General features: G+C 51.3%; 2 protein-coding genes across 3 annotated transcripts in view; one reads left to right on the plus strand and one right to left on the minus strand.

Annotated features, from left to right (window-relative positions):
• Window positions 1-7,403: 7,403 nt before the first annotated feature.
• AHNAK (AHNAK nucleoprotein) overlaps window positions 7,404-17,603 on the minus strand; it is a 99,827-nt gene continuing 89,627 nt past the window's right edge. Inside the window, exon 6 of the mRNA XM_036859800.1 lies at window positions 7,404-7,607. Coding sequence (XP_036715695.1) covers window positions 7,498-7,607 — 110 coding nt within the window. The 3' untranslated portion in view covers window positions 7,404-7,497. The remainder of the gene's footprint in view (window positions 7,608-17,603) is intronic.
• On the plus strand, window positions 10,701-13,622 carry SCGB1A1 (secretoglobin family 1A member 1). Of its 2 annotated transcripts, XM_036859816.1 has the most exons (3): window positions 10,701-10,867; window positions 12,882-13,069; window positions 13,526-13,622. In XM_036859816.1, the coding sequence occupies exons 1-3, from the start codon at window positions 10,813-10,815 to the stop codon at window positions 13,556-13,558; spliced, it is 276 nt and encodes a 91-aa protein (XP_036715711.1). In that variant the 5' UTR covers window positions 10,701-10,812; the 3' UTR covers window positions 13,559-13,622. The 2 variants fall into 2 exon arrangements, 1 of the variants encoding a protein (XP_036715711.1); XR_005020863.1 differs by lacking the exon at window positions 12,882-13,069 and having other exon boundaries at window positions 13,526-13,602.

Genomic DNA, 17,603 nt, shown 5'->3' on the forward strand with positions numbered 1-17,603 from the left:
ATCTTCGTTGCGGCATGCGGGATCTCTCGTTGCGGCGCACAGGCTTCTCTCTAGTTGTGGCGTGCGGGTTTTCCTCTCTGTAATTGTGGCGCGCGGGCTCTGTGGTTTGCTGCACAGGGGCTCTCTACTTGAGGCGTGCAGGCTCAGTAGTTGTGGCATGTGTGTTTAGTTGCCCCTCAGCATGTGGGATCTTAGTTCCCCGACCAGGGATCAAACCTGCGTCCCCTGCATTGGAAGGTGGATTCTTTACCACTGGGCCACAAGGGAAGTCCCCATAAGTTTGTTTTCTATGTCTGTGAGTCTGTTTCTGTTTCATAAATAAGTTCATTTGTGTCATATTTTAGATTCCACATGTAAGTGATATCCTGTGGTATTTGTCTTTCTCTTTCTGACTTTCTCCACTTAGTATGATAATCTCTAGGTTAGTCCATGTTGCTGCAAATGGCATTGTTTCATTCTTTTTTATGGCTAAGTAATATTCTGTTGTGTATATGTACCACATCTTCTTTATCCATTCATCTGTCGATGGACATTTAGGTTGCTTGGCTATTGTAAGTAGTGCTGAATAGCTGTGTTTTAATGTGTGAATATTTGTGTGCTCTGATATTTATATTTGCCAGCAGAGTGTGTGTATTTCAATAAAAGAAAATGATCTTGACAGATAAATAAATCAGTGATCACTGTCTGCATTTCATTTCTTTTCTTCATTTCATTTCACAGTTGTTAATGAGAATAAGTTTTGTTGCCTACAGTAGGGAGGCGTTAAAAACAGATCCTCTCTGGTTATCAAATCCACCAGGTAAGCCACCAGAGAGACCAAGCCTTAGTGAGATGGCAAAGTCCTCAGGTGGGTCTGAAGAATATGATAGCAGAGAGCAGAAACCCCCAAAGAAGAAACGGATGTGTGATAACATCTTAGGTGGTGTCACAGCAGAATCTCCCAGCCCCGCACCACGTGGGAGCAGCTGTGGGATTCTGTGCACCCAGGAGTGGCCCCGAGGTGGCAGAGAAAGCCCGTGAACTGGAGGCCTGCACAGGCTGATGGCCAGCAACAAGAGATGAGCTGGTGACCGGTGACATCAAGCACCAGACGCTCTCACCCCACAAATCCCACCAAAGCCTTGGTTCTGAACAAGCTCCCCTGGAAGTTAGGCACAGCTCTGGACAGGAGAAGCCCCAAGGGGGCCGAGACTAAGTTTCCACCCCCCTTAGCAGAGTGAAGGCTTGAGACTGAAATTACATTTTATTTTCGTTATTTTAGTTATCATATAAATATTATATATTATTATTGTATGTATTAGGTATGTTTATATGTATATGTGATAAAATACATTACATATAAAATATATAAATATAAACTGTAACTATTTTAGTTATAAAAATAGAGATAGATGATAAATAAAGTTCTAGTTCGTTTCGTGAACACCTGTGTTTGAGGACGCTGCATCACCCTGATGGACGGAAAGTGATGTGGGTCCCAGCGGGGATAGTGTAGGCCATGGGTGGAGGACGCAGGCCAGGGACTCACCAGGCTCCTCTGGGCGAGACATCGCTGGGTCTCAGACTAAGAGCCTGAAGGAGCCCGTGGTGGTCTTCTCTCCCCCTCCCTGTGCGTGTGGGACCACCGCAGCCCTACAGAGCCTCTCGGCCAGCCAGCAGCAGAGCTGGTCCCTGACCCCCGTCTGCTGACCACATGGGCTTATGTCCCCCCTGACGGCTGAGGGCAGGGCCGTCAGGCGCTGGGCAGAGGGACCTTGGCAGTGACCTGCCAAGTCCATAGTGGGCAGAAGCTCAGAGCAGGACAGACGTGGAGGGCAGGACCTGGTGACTCACTGCTGAACAAAGAGCCTGTAGAATTCAGCAATCAAGTGCACAAGCTCCCTGCGAAGGGTCAGGAAGTGAATCGTGTCACATGCTGTCAACCCAAATCTGCTGCCCAAATCCCCAGAGCTGCCAGTAAAACGGAGGGGAAACCAGTTTGCACCCTGCAGAACAGGGCCTTCCATCACCTTTATTGTCCCCACCCTTGGAGGCAGCTGCCCCCAGAGCCAAGGACCTGCTGGTTCTGCCAGGCCCCCGGTCTCAGGAAGGCCCAGCCCCAGCTCCCAGCCCCGCTCCACCCTCCCACCCCCCCAAGTTTCAGCTCCAGGAGCCTGCCTGGCTGGGGAGCCAAGAAAAGTCTCAGATCCTCAGCGGGTTGAAGCCTGCCGCACCCCACCCCTCCCTGAAACTCCAGAAACAGCAAAAGCCAGGTCACTTTATACCTGGGTACAACCCGCAATTGATGGATGGGTAATGCGCTCACAGGAGGATGGCGCACGGCGGCCCACGTGAGCATCCCGGCTGGCTACTGCCCTCTTCTGCGGGTTGAGGGACAACTTGCCCCTGGGAAGGTGATCAAGATCCCTGCACAAATCAGATCCCCTATTCCCCACCCACCCCGACACCCTCCCACTCCCACCTCCCCAGCCCCGTCATTCACCACCACCAACCCCTCCGCAGAGAACGTCAATAGCAGTGGGGAGAGAAGCACATCTAAATCCAGGCGTTGGGCAGAAAGAGGTATGTAGTTGTCGAGTGGTTTATAATGGCAGAAAAACTGGAAACAATACAAGTGTCCATCAAAAAGTTACTGGTAACTTAAATTTTATTACATCCTGCAAATGCATATTCTGCAGCATGAAAAAAATCAAAATCTGTAAGTGCCGAGGTTTTGAAAGATATCCAAGACATATATTAAGTGGGAAAAGTGAGATCCAGAGCTGCGTATGTAGAATGATACTATTATGGGCTGGTTTTTCTTTCTTTCTTTTTTCTTTTTTTTTTTTTGCCACACCGCGTGGCATGCAGGATCTTAGTTACCTGACCAGGGATCGAACCCAAGCCCCCTGCATTGGAAGCATGGATTCTTAACCACTGGTCCCCCAGAGAAGTCCCAAGGCTGGTTTTCTTATATTTGACACTCACCCCCTCCCCCCATTCATTCTCCACCTTTCCATGATCTACTCTATGTCCCTGGAGGCTGACCTCTAAGGGCCACAAAACTGGGGCTTCCTTGCTGGTTGATGCCAGTTGGTTAGGCCAATGGAAGGCTCTGGCTATAGATCAGAGGACAGGACAAGAGAGAAGCTGGGGTATTTCTTCTCTCTGGTCCCTCCCTGCCTGTTCGGATGGTGGCTGTGTTCTGCTATGGCCACAGCTGCAGATATTGTGAGGCCCTATTAGTTTTGATGTTTCTATCCCATATCATATCAAACACATTAAAATATATACTCTTCCCACAATAAATATAATTTTGGCATATTGGCCACAATAAATAAATATTGGCCACAATAAATAAACTTTTGAAAGAGGCTTGTATAAATTTAATAATTCTGATCCTAAGACTGGATTATGCATTGGGTTCATACAACTTAAAGTTTACTGCATCCACATATAACTATATCATAGTTGAACAGAATCCCAGTAAGCTAGTGGAAATAATGTTACCTAGATAAATATACATTAATAACAATTTTGATTTTCTTTTTATACTTGGAATCCAACAGATACATGACAATTTTTTAGGTGTTCTGAAAGCTCACAGGCCCTAGGCATCATGGCCAGTGGAGTTTTGTTCACTCTGGCTGGAATGTCCAGAAGTTACCAGACCCCTCCTGGTAGGGCTGGGTCAAAGCAGGGGCCATCCCCAGAAGCCACTGAGGCAGAAAAGAATGAAGCAAAACCACAAGGGAAATTCCGCTCTGCTCAGGGGCTGTTTCCTGAACGGGCATGGAGCCAGAAGCCCAGGGTGGAGGGAGGAGGCTGAACATTCTACAGCTTGCCCCATGAGCTGACCCCATGAGCCTATGGCCTGACCAGTCCCAGTCTGGTGGCCCAGCCGGATGGCTAGGATGAGCATGGCCCTCCCACAGCCTCCAACCTGTTTTCTGGGCCAGGCTGGGACTTGCAATAGGCCAGATGCCAGCACAGGCTGCACCCCAGCTTCTGGCTCAGAGTCTACCCCAAGCACCAAGCCCAGGGGTGAACAGCAGGTCACAGTCAATACCTTCCCTGGGCCGCTTCTGGCCTAGGCCTTCCCACCACCATCCCTACCGGACCTCTAAGTGGGGACATGGGCAGGCTCCCCAAGGGGGCACTGAACAGAGCTCACCAACCTGGCAGCCACGTGTGCACACACACACACATGCCGCATGCAGGGGAGAGGGACCAGCATACCTTAAAATCCAGATCCCCAAGCAGGGCTTCCAGATCCCCTGGGTCCCTCCCACCCTCGGGCCCCAGCGGAGGCTGGAATCAGGCACAAGGTGCTCTCACCCTCTGAGCTGGAGCCCAGGGAAGGTTGCACCCAGGGCAGGCTCCTTGGCCACTGCCCTAGCTGTGGCCAGGCCCTCTCCCTGAAGCTCCAGAGCCAGGCCCAGGCAACACAGGGTACAGTTTTTGCTAGGGGAACCCAGCAGGAACTGTGCCAACTCACTGCCACACCCATGGTGCTAATAACCAAGAGTCTTGTCTTCCTGCAGACAGTTTGTCTTTGCACAGTGACCAGGTGATTGCCCACATGCGGCCAGAATTGGCTCTCACCATGTGCTACGGCGGGCTGCAGGTTCTGGCCTGGAATTCGCAGTGCGGGGGTGTTTAAGGATTTGAGGAGCAGTTGTTAGGGTCTAAGAAGCTCTGGGCTCTGAGCCTTGACTGACCCTTTTTGCCTAACTGCCCACAGGACAAGGCAGAGAAGCAGCTGTTCTGCAGCCTCCTGGGCGGGGGAGAGGAATGCCCCTCCCCCCCATCCCACCAAGGGCCAGGATGGACGAGCCCGTCTTGGGACACTTGGAACCAGGAACGGAGTATCCAGAGAGAGGAGCAGGAGCGACACCAGTACATTCACGATTCCCCACGACACAGCCCTGGAGAACGGCACACGGACCATTCCGGAGGGATTAGACCAAGGTTTTTCATGAAGGCTGAAGGTTTTTGACCTGATGAACTGTCTTTTTTTTTTTTTTTTAAATGATGCCCAGAGAATTTTCTTTTTTTCTTTTTTTTTAAATATAAATTTATTTATTTATTTATTTATTTTTGGCTGTGTTGGGTCTTCGTTTCTGTGCAAGGGCTTTCTCTAGTTGCAGAGAGCGGGGGCCACTCTTCATCGCGGTGCGCGGGCCTCTCACTGTCGCGGCCTCTCTTGTTGCGGAGCACAGGCTCCAGACGCGCAGGCTCAGTAGTTGTGGCTCATGGGCCTAGTTGCTCCGCGGCATGTGGGATCTTCCCAGACCAGGGCTCAAACCCATGTCCCCTGCATTGGCAGGCAGATTCTCAACCACTGCGCCACCAGGGAAGCCCTGATGAACTGTCTTGATGACACTCATAGGGCCCTTCTCTGCACAGCCCCTGGGCGGTGTCACTAAGGAGACAGGCCATGTGTCCAGAAGGCCCTCCCTGTCTGACAGCCAGTTTGGGGGAGGCTTCATGGAGACACCCTAGTTCTATGGCTCAAGGATGAGGATAAGAGGGAGCTAAGCCTCTTTACGTGGCTTACCTACCGGGGGACCTCAGAACTACTCTTTGTTCATGTAACCTTGCCTATCAAGCCCTGCCCTGGGGTCAGGTCAGGAACGTGGGAGTCAGCTAAGCCCACAGGTGTATGTGACGGACACAGCAGTGTAGTAGGAACAAAGGAAACCCTCATCCTGGGGGCCCAGGCCCAGCATGAAAGCAGCGCAGTTTACCCAAGATCCTCTGCGTCCCCCAGAGTCACGTGGGTTCATTTGAACAAGGAAACTCAAAAAAAAATTTTTAATACCATGCATTTTCTTTTTTTTTTCTTTTATTTATTTATTTATTTATTTATTTATTTATTTTTGGCTGCGTTGGGTCTTTGTTGCTGAGCACGGGCTTTCTCTAGTTGTGGCGAGCAGGGGCTACTCTTCATTGCGGTACGCAGTCTTCTCATTGAGGTGGCTTCTCTTGTTGCAGAGCTAGGCGTACCGGCTTCAGTAGTTGTGGCGTGCAGTCTCAGTAGTTGTGGCTTGCAGCCTCTAAAGCACAGGTTCAGTAGTTGTGGCACACAGGCTTTGCTGCTCCACAGCATGTGGGATCTTCCCGGACCAGGGCTCGAACCCATGTCCCCTGAATTGGCAGGTGGATTCCTAACCACTGCGCCACCAGGGAAGCCCAGGAAAATCACAATTGAAAGGACTTTCTCTTGTGCCTTCAACGTGGAGACACGCCAGTATGATACTCGCCAACATTCACTGAGCACTTTCTCCATGCCAGGCACCCCTTAACGTGCATCACCCAGGTTTAATCCTCATGGACAGATGCAATAGATAATATTATTATGCTCATCATACAGACAAGGAAATCGAGGCAGAGAGGAGTGAAGTACTTTGCCCAAGAGAGTACAACTGGTAAGCGATGCGCCTGGGATTCAACTCAGACAGGCTCATTGCCTGAGCTGTTCTCTCCTTTTTATTATTATTATTTTTTAATTATGGCAAAACACATACAACATGAAATTTACTATCTCAACCATTTGTTAGTGTATATACTTCAGTAGAATTAAGCACATTCACATTGTTGTGCAATCATCACCACCATCCACCTCCATGACTTTTTATCATCCCAAACTGAGACTCTGTCCCCATTAAACAAAAATAGCTCTCCGTCCCCTTCCTCCCAGCCCCTGGCACCCAACATTCTTCTGTCTCTCTCTATGCATCCGACTACCCTCAGTACCTCGTATAAATGGACTCACACAGCATGTGTCTTTCCGTAACTGGCTTATTTCGCTTAGCTCTGTGTCCTCAAGGTTCATCCATGTTGCAGCAAGTGTCAGACCTGTTCTTCCTTTTTTATCGATAATATTTTTATATAATTCCTGATTCAAAGGGCACCAAAGTGCGTTACAGTGAAGTCTCCTTCTCTGGGTCCCCTCCATGCACCTTGTGGAAGCAGCCGGCACCATCCTCTTCCAGAAATGTCTTCTGCAGAGACAAACAATTACATTTGTGGATTCTTTTGCTCTTATATTCTGTTTTTTACTCTGTTCCACTTTGTTTTTCTTTGTCTGCTTTCTTTATAAATTTATTTATTTGTTTATTTTATTTTTGGCCATGTTGGGTCTTCGTTGCTGTGTGCAGGCTTTCTCTAGTTACGGCAAGTGAGGGCTACTCTTTGTTGCAGTGCGAGGGCTTCTCATTGCGGTGGCTTCTCTTGTTGTGGAGCACGGGCTCTAGGTGCACAGGTGTCAGTAGCTGTGGCACACGGGCTCAGTAGTTGTGGCACACGGGCTTAGTTGCGATCTTCTCGGACCAGGACTTCAACCCGTATCCCCTGCACTGGCAGGCGGATTCTTAACCATTGAACCACCAAGGAAGTCCCCTGTTTGTCTGTTTGTTTCTTTGTTTGTTTTCCCCTTTTGCAGCCTGCCTCGGAGATCGTTTCATGATCAGTTCAGAAGACCTTCCTCTCCTGATCTTTCAGCTACACAGTAATTTACTCCATGAGTCCACACAATGGCAACTTCAGAACCTGTGCTTTTAACCGTGTTAAGGCGGCTCTGAACCTCCAACTCTCACATTCATCGATTAATGCCACACGGATTCCTGTTTAGCAAACATTATGTAAGAGGTTAGAACAAGTAAAGAATTGCAAAGTTAAAGCACAAAACTGAGGGATGCAGAGGCTGACAGTGAGAGTGATGGCTGACGGGCACCGCAGGTTGGAGAACGCTTGGCTCTGATCCCACCCCCATCCTATTCCTCCCAAGTCTTTTCTAGGTCAGGAAATAGCACCCCAGGCCCCTGGCTGCCCCAGCCTGATGCTTCCCTCCCCCACCCGTCTTATTCTATCCAACATCAAGCCTGTCCCTGGGTCTCTCACATCCTCACCCCACTGCCATCAGCTGGTCCAAACCAACTATCCCTTCTGAGCCGCTCAGTCACTCCCACCCCACCTCATCCTTTCCCCTCAGAGCAGTAGTCAGCGACATCTCACCAAAAGGGAAATCAGACCCCATCACTCCCTATTAACACCTTCCAGACTGTACACCCCTGTTCACAGCAGCATTATTCACGATAGCTAAAATGCAGACACAACCCTAGTGTCCATCGACGGATGAATGGATAAGAAAAATGTGATCTAGACATAAAATGGAATCTTATTCTGCCTCAAAGAGGAAAGAATTCTGCAATATGCTACATGGATGAACCTTGAGGACATTATGCTGAGTGAAATAAACCAGTCACAAAAAGACAATTATGGCATGATTCCACTTTTATAAGGTACTTAGACTTGTCAAAATCATAGAGATGGACAGTAGAACGGTGGTTGCCAGGGGCTGCAGGAAGCAGGGTGGGGAGTTGCTATTTAGCAGGTGTAGAGTTTCAGTTTTACAAGATGAAAAGAGTTATGGGGGTGGATGGTGGTGATGGGTGCCCATCAATGTGAAAGTATTTAATACCACTGAGCAGGACACTTAAAAACGGCTCAGATGGTAAATTATATGTTATGTGCATTTTAACACAATTTTTTTAAAGCAATGAAAAAGGAAACCCTTTCCAGAGCATAAAGAACTTAATTGGAGGCCCTTCAGGATCTGGTCCCCACTCCCCACTCCAGGCACAATGCCCCTCAGTGCTCCGGACAAGCCCAGGTCCTTCCCACCTGAGGGCCTCAGTGCTGGGCACCCCCTCTGCCCAGGCCCCTCCCCTGTAGATCTCGGCACCGAGTCACCTGCTCAGAGAGGACCGCCCCATCCCCCCACTAAGTAGTCTCACTCTCCTTTTCCACCATAGGGTCCCCGCTTCGTTCTCCCCTAGCGCTTAGCACACCTGCGAGTGTTTCATTTGTTTCACCGTCTGCTTGTCTGTCTCCCCACCAGAGTGAAGTTCCACAGCAGTGGGGACCTGGGCCCGCCTGGTTCATTCCTGCATCCCTGTTGTGGGTTGATGTTGTCCTGAGAGCAGATGCTGAGTTGGAGTCTGGGGTACAAGATTATTACTAGGGATCAATAACTGTGAAGGGAAATGGGCGGAATCTGGGCGGGGCAGAGGGGAAAACCGGCCTGCAGGACACGCAGGCCCAACAAAGACTTGGCCAGCCAGGCACAGCGCTCTGGAGTAAAAGGACCACCTGCTGGACCTGTCCCACATGGCACAGAAGTGCCGTTCTTGCTCTGTCACCAGGTGCGAGCGCCCCGGGGAGGATGTGACCTTGAGCAAGGTAGCTCCCTGCGGCTGCAGCAGACCCCCAGGGCCTGGGCAGACCCCTGGGACTGGTCACTGGCTGCTCTCTGCTGACCTCACTCCTCGAAGCCCAGCGGCAATTTCGTCTTGAAGGGGCTCCAAAGCAGGGCTGCTTCATGTCTAAGCCAACGCCTAACTCCTAGCACAGGGCCTGAAACTCCTAGCAGGTGGTCAGCACTTATTGAATGAATGAATGAATGAACATTTGATTGAATCTTGAAGTACAGATAGGATTTGGAAGAGACAAGGCAGATGCGTGTTCCAGGCACGAGGCACAGCTTGTACAAAGGTAAAAAGGCATGAAGAAAAATGAGGCATGTTCCCAAATCGGCAAATACTAAGATAGGGTTAGATCCCCACGCAGGTGAGCAGAGGAATAAGGCTGAAATGGTAAGCAAAGGCCAGTGGACGAGGGCCTTGTAATAAATCACACTTGAATTTTATCCCATCCGCCCAAGGAAGCTTTAAAAGGGCTTCAAGAAGGCGGAGGATGTGACCAGCAGGCTTTAGGAAGGTCATTCTGGTGGCCTTTCCCAGGATGGCCAAGGAGGACGAGTTAGGAGGCAGAAGGCCGTTTAGGAAGTGACTTTGACCCGGGCAGGCCTGTGTTCTAAGGCACGGGCACTGGAGAGAGAAGCAGGCAGCCTCTGACGTAGCGTCAGGAGGCCAGAAGGGGCCACGGCCACAGCCTGGAACCACCAATACGTAAGCTAAGTCAGTGAAGAATCAACGTCTAAAGAACAAGAAGGTCGGTCAGGGAGGAAAAGAGGAAAGGACTGAGTCGTGGGAGCGCAGGCGAGAGAACAGTCCAAGAAGGAAACGGCAAGAGGGTCAAGGCCATTAAGAGGTCAAGTGCAATAAGGCCCAAAGTGCCCGTGGATTTACCGTCAGGAGGGCAGGACTCCAGACCCAGCTGGTGCAGTGCGTCCTCCAGCCTGACCTGGGGCTTGGGACTCCTTCACCTGTCAACGTGCTTCAGTCCAGGGTCTCCCCCAAGTCTGACCACGAGATGCTCTGGACCGTGGGACCCTGGAAGCTTAAGGTCCAGCTATTTCCTTGGAGAGGAGCCCACTGAAGTATCAGGAGTCCCGAGTCCTAGTCCTGTTGCTGCCACTGCTATGGGGCCTTAAGCCTCAGTTTCTCCCAGGGTGATGGGCCCAGGTGGGCTCTACAATTGCTTCTGTCTGTCGATCTGGACTGCCCAGTGCTCAGGTTCAAAGAGAGTGGCACAGGCGGCCAGCTCTCCAGACCCTCTGACTTGGGAACCCTTGCTGCCTCCACACTGGACCCTGGGTTCCCCCCTCCCAAATGGCCTATTGTGTGAGCTCAGCTTCCATGGGGACAGAAACCCCATGGTTTCTGGGTCTGGGTTGAGAAAGGAGAATGTTTACTTTTTCCACCGAGCTGATGCCCATGTAAACAGTGTGGTCCCATAAGTGGAGCCCTCGCCCTGCCCTCCCCGCTCCAGGAGCATATAAGAAGATACCCGGTTGGGCACATCTCCCACAAGACCACCAGATTCAGAGACAGGGACAGAGCCTCCCTCACCAGCCTCCCTCCCACCATGAAGCTCGCCATTGCCCTCACCCTGGTCACCCTGACTCTCTTCTGCAGCCCTGGTGAGTGTCCAGAGCCCTCTGCCCCAAGCCGAGCTCAAGAACTCTCCCAGTTCTGCTCGGGAGAGGGGACGGCTGTCCGTGCCCTCTGTTTAGCTGCCGGGAGCAGCTGGGAAAGCTGACTCCCAGCCAGGAAGCTGGGTCTAGCAAGCAAGCTCCTCTTGGGAACTTGGGGAGAGCCCCGAGGCTGTGGGGAAACCTGAAAAGGACCCCATCTTCCATACCCAACAACCTCAGAAGTGCAGGGAATGGAACAGACTGGAGGGAGGGATGGAGAATATCCCACCTAGATGCAATGACCAGCAGAATAAGAGTAACAAACAAGCTTCTCAAAGCCCAGGCCTGGACAGACCCCGAGATGCCAAGAGACCTGGGTGCTGCCTCCACTCTGGCAGCCAGAGGGGCTGGAAGGAGCCTCATGGTTTCCAAAGAAACCCAACCCAAGGCAAGGTCTCCCATTCTGGGCAGAGAGGAATATTCTAGAAAGGGCTCTTCCCTTTGGGAAGTTGCCAACTCAGAATGGAGATTTCTAAACATTTTCTGTCCTCTGCAAAAAAAGGGTTAGGAGTCTCTGAAGAGTTGCAGCTGTCACTAAGAGGAAAGGAATGGGGTGGGGGGTGAATCACACCTCCCCGGAAACCCCCTGATCTCTTGGGAGCTGGGTTACTGAACTGTTTTTTACTCTGTATCAGCCTCTTCTACAACAAAAAATTTTAAACAAATTCCTGTTAGTTCACTTTCAAAGTTTCCTGACAACCATGGAGATAAGTTTTATGACCTTGGCGAGGCGGGGGGGGTTAGAAAACCAAGACCAAGAGGCAGTGGGAACAACTATGGTGCAGAGATGTCTATTTCAAAGGGGAAATAACATCATTTGGACTGAAACGTATGTTAATTAGAAGATCTCAATGCCAGGTACAGAGGAGGGTGGCTCAGCAAGACAGGACTGAAATATGTTAGGAGGTGGGGCTGGGATGTGTTGGTATGTTCCTGTGTGTGCACATATAATAATACCAGTAATAAGGTCTAACATTTATTTAACACTTACAATGTGCCCATCACCGTGCTGAACCCCGTTCACAACAACCCTATGAAGTGGGGACATTATCCCCATATTACAGATGAGAAAACTGAGCTAAAGAAAGATAAAGTAACTTGGCTGATGACATAGTAAGTTGTAAAGCAGGGATCTAAGTTCTGGAGAGGGCCTGACTTGGAATGGCCACTTTGAGTGGGACCCTGGAGGCCAGGCAGGGGAGTTTGCACACAAGGCAGCAAATTCAAGGACGGGGATTTGAGACTCAGTAGGAAAACGGGCAAGCAGGGAGTAGGGGATGGTGACTCTCCCCACATTCCTGGGGGCAGGGACCTAAAAAGGAGCACAACCGGAGGCGGGGGAGGGAGAACTCTGGCGAAGGGAACACGAAGGGAACACGGCAGGGCCAGGAATAGACGCAGAGGTGTGTCTGTGTGTGGATGAGACCACAAGGCCTGGCGCCCATAGCGGATTCCTCTTCTGGGCCAGGCTCGGGGGCTCATGCTTGGCTGGTACAAGTGCCTCTTCCTGCCAGAGCCTGACTTTGTCACGTGTGGCTCAGACCATCACTAACCATCGGTAAGAGGCATATTTCTGGTGGGAGCCAAAACCCTTGACGGCCTCTTCCCAGCCCCCGCACGGCACACCAAACAAATCAGATCAGCAGCTTCTTTTCTCAGTGCCCTGCCTAGAACTCTATCAGAAAGAGCCAGTAGCACCTTGCCCACCGCAACCCAGGAAGTACAAGGTAGGCTCAGGCAAGCCACGGAAAGCTGGCCGCAACCCAGAAGGCATCCACACGGCGTCAAAGAGTCAACTGCTTGGAGCGCCACCAGGTCTCACATTCAAGGCCGTCGATGAAAGGGCCGCTATCTCTTGCTGACAGGCCCAGCTATGTGCATCTGGGCCAGGCCCAGGCAGGAAGCTGGCCAGTGTAGACAAGGGCCTGGATACACACGCTCTCTCTTTTCTGTGCTCCAGCATCTACAGAGGTCTGCCTGAACTTTCTACACGTCATTGAAAACCTCTTCATGGGCACGCTTTCCAGCTATGAGGCTGCCCTTGAACCCTTCAGCCCTGAGGAAGACATGAAAAATGCAGGGGCCCAGCTGAAGATGCTGGTGGACACCCTCCCCCAGAAGGCCAAGGACAGCATGATAAAGCTCATGGTACACGGCTCCCTCCACTCTCACTACCCAGCAGGGCATTTCCCACATCCCTCAGCTGCAGTGTCACCTCCCTTTGGGGACCCTTTTCTAACCCAGAGAGGAGAGTCACAGTGCAAATGTCCCCAGGGAAGCAAGCACAGCCATCTTACCTTTTTTAAAGAAGCTTCTGAGGGACTTCTCTGGCGGCCCAGTGGTTAAGACTCGGCGTTTTCACTGCAGGGGGTATGGGTTCGATCCCTGGTCAGGGAACTAAGATCCTGCATGCCGTGCAGCCAAAGAGTAAAAAAAAATAATAAAGAAAGAAAGAAAGAAAGTAAAAATAAAGAAGCTTCTGAGAAATAGTCTAAGCTTAGCTCCTCCCAGAAATACCGAACCTCTTAGGTGACATTAAAGTTTCTGGGTCTGGCTTTGACGTTTATTCACTATTGTACTGGGTTTTTTGTTTGTTTGCTTTAGGACAAAATAATCAAGAGCCCACACTGTGCTTAGGATTTAGAAGCTGAAGATCTCCACCTGCCGAGGCCCCGCCACTCCCCGGATGTTTCCTTCACTCCATCCCCACCAGCCCTGCCTGGCTCCCTGCAATAAAGTACAAGCATCACATCTCTGTGTCCCCATCTCTTTTTTATTCACCTGCTAGAGTGAGAAGGTGTGTCACTGCTGGGGTAGGTTTAGAGCAAAAAAAAGCTGTGGCCATGGAAACACATCCCCAAGGGGCCCAGGCCCTGTCTCACTTCCGGTCCGCAGGTGGCCAGACCAGCTTCTAGCACATACTTCCTTCCATGGGCAGAGAGCTGGCCTGGAAACGTTCCCAGAGCCTTGCTCAAACTTGACCTATGGGGGAAGGCGGGGGGAGGTTAGACAGGGTGGCAGCTGACCTCAGGCTGACCCCCCTAACACCCATTTCATAATGAAATTAAGTGTTCTGTTTCTTCCAGACCCTTTGGGATCCCACTCTTGGGTGGAAAAAGAAATATTTCAGGTGATTATGCTACCCAGACATGCCTGCAAACAAAGATGGAGCTTTCCAGAGAGTTCTTTCTCCCAAAGATAAATGGTGGACGTTTCAAGCATTTTGACAGAGCAGTAGGGCGCTATGAGGGGCTGAGTGGCCCTGTGACAGTCCTGCAAATCACACCCAGCACACGACGACGCCCTCCACCTACAGAAGGATCAGATTCCTAAGAAACTTAGGAAATAAAGGCTGGAGGGAGGAACAGACTCGATTCCTTGATCAGGGATCCAGGGTCCCTGGGGGTGATTTCAAGGAGCAGTAGACTCTGAGGGGCGTCCCCAGAGAAGGCAGGTTGTTTCGCTCACTTCATATTTGCTACATGAAATTATTTGTCAAATTATTTTTTAAAGCAAAAACCCTCTACTCATGCATTTTCTAGATCCTTTATCAGTCATCATTGTTAGGACATCTTATTTCCAGGCTGAAATTGCAGAGGCCTATGTGTCAAACTGTCCATTCACGTCAGTCTCTGCCCAGAAGAGGAGGCTGGGGGGTGGGGGTGGGGGGTGGGTCGGGACCAGGCTGGTCGGCACCTAATTACTGCCGTCCACTGGCAATGATGCTCTTGTTTGACCCCGAAGCCCCTCTCTGACCTGCCCCCGCCTCCCGCCGTTCCCCGAGTCCCCTCCCAGCCAACTTTCACGCCACCCCCTTTTTTTCTTGTGGCGAAGGAGTCTTCAGGCGTGAAATCAATCCCTGGGTATTTACCGGCACTCGCGATGTGTTCATAGTGGTGCTGGGCGCTCTGAGGAACCCGGGAGCAGATTTCGTAACCCAACAAATATGCATGAAGCCCTTGCTCAGCGCCAGAACCACACTGAGGCCCAAGTAGAGCAGAGTGAAGAAAACACTGGCCTCTGCCCTCAGGGAGCTGGCAATCTAGCAGGGAAGATGGTCAGCGCCCTGCAAATCAACAAGCAAACAGATAGACAGATAGACAGAACTCTGATAAAAGCATAAAAGAAATACAGGGAGTGATGCGAGCAAGAGTAGCATGGACAGGCCAGCCCGGGAGCCCCCCTGCTCAGGGTCTGAGCAGGGATGGGAGGAATTCAATGAGATGGGGGGAGGCGGACAGAGCATTGCAGGCAGAGGGTGAAGCAAGAGGGAAGAGGGGAGGCTGCCTGGGCTTCTTCCCGAGCCCCTGCCCTTCTTGAGACCCCACTGAGCCCTGCCCTTGGACCCCAGGAGAAAATTCAGAACCTTCTAAAGGGAGTTCCCTGGTGGCCTAGTGGTTAGGATTCTGGGCTTTCACTGACAGGGCCCAGGTTCAACCCCCGTTGGGGAACTGAGATCCTGCAAGCTGTGTGGTGCAGCGAAAGTAAAAATAAAAAAGGAAAGAAAGAACTTTACCTCCAGGTTTCTATCACCTGCCACCAAAACAGCCCAGACCTCTTCCCCTTATATCCTACCGTCTACCCAACATCTCAAACTCCTCTTGTCCAACAGAAGTCTGATTCCCCCCACCCCACCCCACCCCCATCTCTTTCCAATCTCTGTAAATTCTATCCCTAGCCTCCCAGTTGCTCTGGCCTGAGGTCCGAGGGGCATCCCCGGCCCTTCCCTCTCCAGCACTGTCACGTCCAGCCAAGCAGGTTACCTCCAAAGCACCTCTGGGAACTGTCTCCATGTCCACAGAGGCCCCCTGGGCCACACCACCCGTTCCTCCACCACACAACCCGGGGGAGGGGAGCCTCCTTACTGGCTCCCAGCTCACACTCCAGCGCCCCTGCTGTCCACACTCCACACTGAGGCCAAAGCAGTTTTTATCAAATGAAAAGCCCCTTCCTGGGCCACTTCCCCCACCCCAACCAAGTAAAGCCCTTCACAGCTTCCCAGCACTCTTCTCATAACTCCAAATGCAGGTGCTCATCGCTGGCTCTCATCTCCCACCCTCCTCCCCACTGTTCACTCCATCTCTGCACTCCACCCCTCTGGCCTTTAGTTTTTTTAAGAACCAAGCCACCAAGCCCCTTCCTACCTCAGGGCCTTTGCACAGGCCACACAGCATAAGCTGCTCAAAACCTATTGATGATTGCTGTAAAAATTCCCCCTAGGGACTTCCCTGGAGGTCCAGTGGTTAAGACTCTGCGCTTCCAATGAAGGGGGTGCGGGTCCCATCCCTTAGTTCCATCCCCTTAGGGGGAACTAAGATCCCACATGCCTCCTGGTGCGGGGGAGGGGGGGATTCGCCCTAGAGCAAAATGGGCAAAGGCTAGAACTCGTCCTAAAGATGGGTCCCATGGGGATATAAATATTCCCCCAAACATCCCCCATCCCTGTGGCAAATGGTATCTGTCCAGGCCACACCATCCCCAGCAATTGAATGAAAGTGGAGGACACGCACAGGGGAAGCGGGAATGGAGAGGGCATAAGCAGAGAGCACGCAAGGAGAGGTCTGAAGAGAGAGAGAAACCTCTTCCGTCCGGATTTTTCCAAGAAGCAACGTGGTCCCACAGGGACGCGCCTTCCCCGCCCTCGGCGGCCGGTGCCGCCGAGGCCACTGGGGGGCAGTGTCGACCAAGGTGTCCCGGAGCGAACGAGCTGGTCCGGCCCTGGAGCTTCTGAGCCCTGCCGCTCCACACAGCCCGGCTCACTCCGCGGGACAGATGATGAAGCACAGTTCCTTTCTAGGGATCTTTTATCATCTTTGATTGCTTTAATTTGATTTTTCAGGGGTTTTTTTCATCAGAATTCTGAGGAAAAACAAGGGCAGTCACACAAAGTTGCTGCCCGCTGAACCCTGCCAGTGATGTGTCAGCACTTTTGGAATTAGTAATAATTCCATTCCCAAACAATTCCACTGGCGAGTCCAACGTAATCTACAACGATGGCCCCGGAGGTACAGAGGACCGCGGGACGCTGGTGGAGCTGACCTTTGACCTCCATCCACCCCATTTTTAAAGTCTCAAGTAACCTAACAATTTCTTTTATTGATCGCTTACTCGCTGGCAGGCATTTTTGCAATTTCTTGTTTATTCCTCACACAACCCGGATTCCAGAGCCCAGGCCCCAACCCCTGCCCTACAGAGAGTAGGATCCCAGACGCAGGAATTTCCTGAGCCAATAACAGAAGTGATACCAGTGAGAAATGTCCACCCACCCTGCCCCAAACACACACGTGTGCATGCTTGTGCAGACACACACACACAAACCGTAAAGCCATTGCACCCCTCCCTCATTGTCTGCCACAAAAGAGGGTCTGTGACTGTAAAAATTCCAGAGCAGGTCAGGGGGATTGGCAATTCCAGAAGATTCTTGGTAGAGGGTGGGGCCTTGGTGGGGGGCCTCCTGCCTCCCCCTCCTCCCCCACTTCCTCACTGCGGAGTCCCCGGGGCTCCTGTGAGCCATCCACCTAGATAAGTATTGTTCAAACAGATAAGGATCCAGGGTCATAAAAGGTTCAGAATTTTAATTACCTATTCACAACTGGGGAAATATTTACCTAGGGCAAATACAACAGGTATCTTCGGATAAAAGGGAGTCTCCACCTCAAGGGAGCTGCAGAGGCAGGCAATC

This window comes from Balaenoptera musculus, chromosome 8, assembly GCF_009873245.2.
Source record: "Balaenoptera musculus isolate JJ_BM4_2016_0621 chromosome 8, mBalMus1.pri.v3, whole genome shotgun sequence".
Lineage (NCBI taxonomy): Eukaryota > Metazoa > Chordata > Mammalia > Artiodactyla > Balaenopteridae > Balaenoptera > Balaenoptera musculus.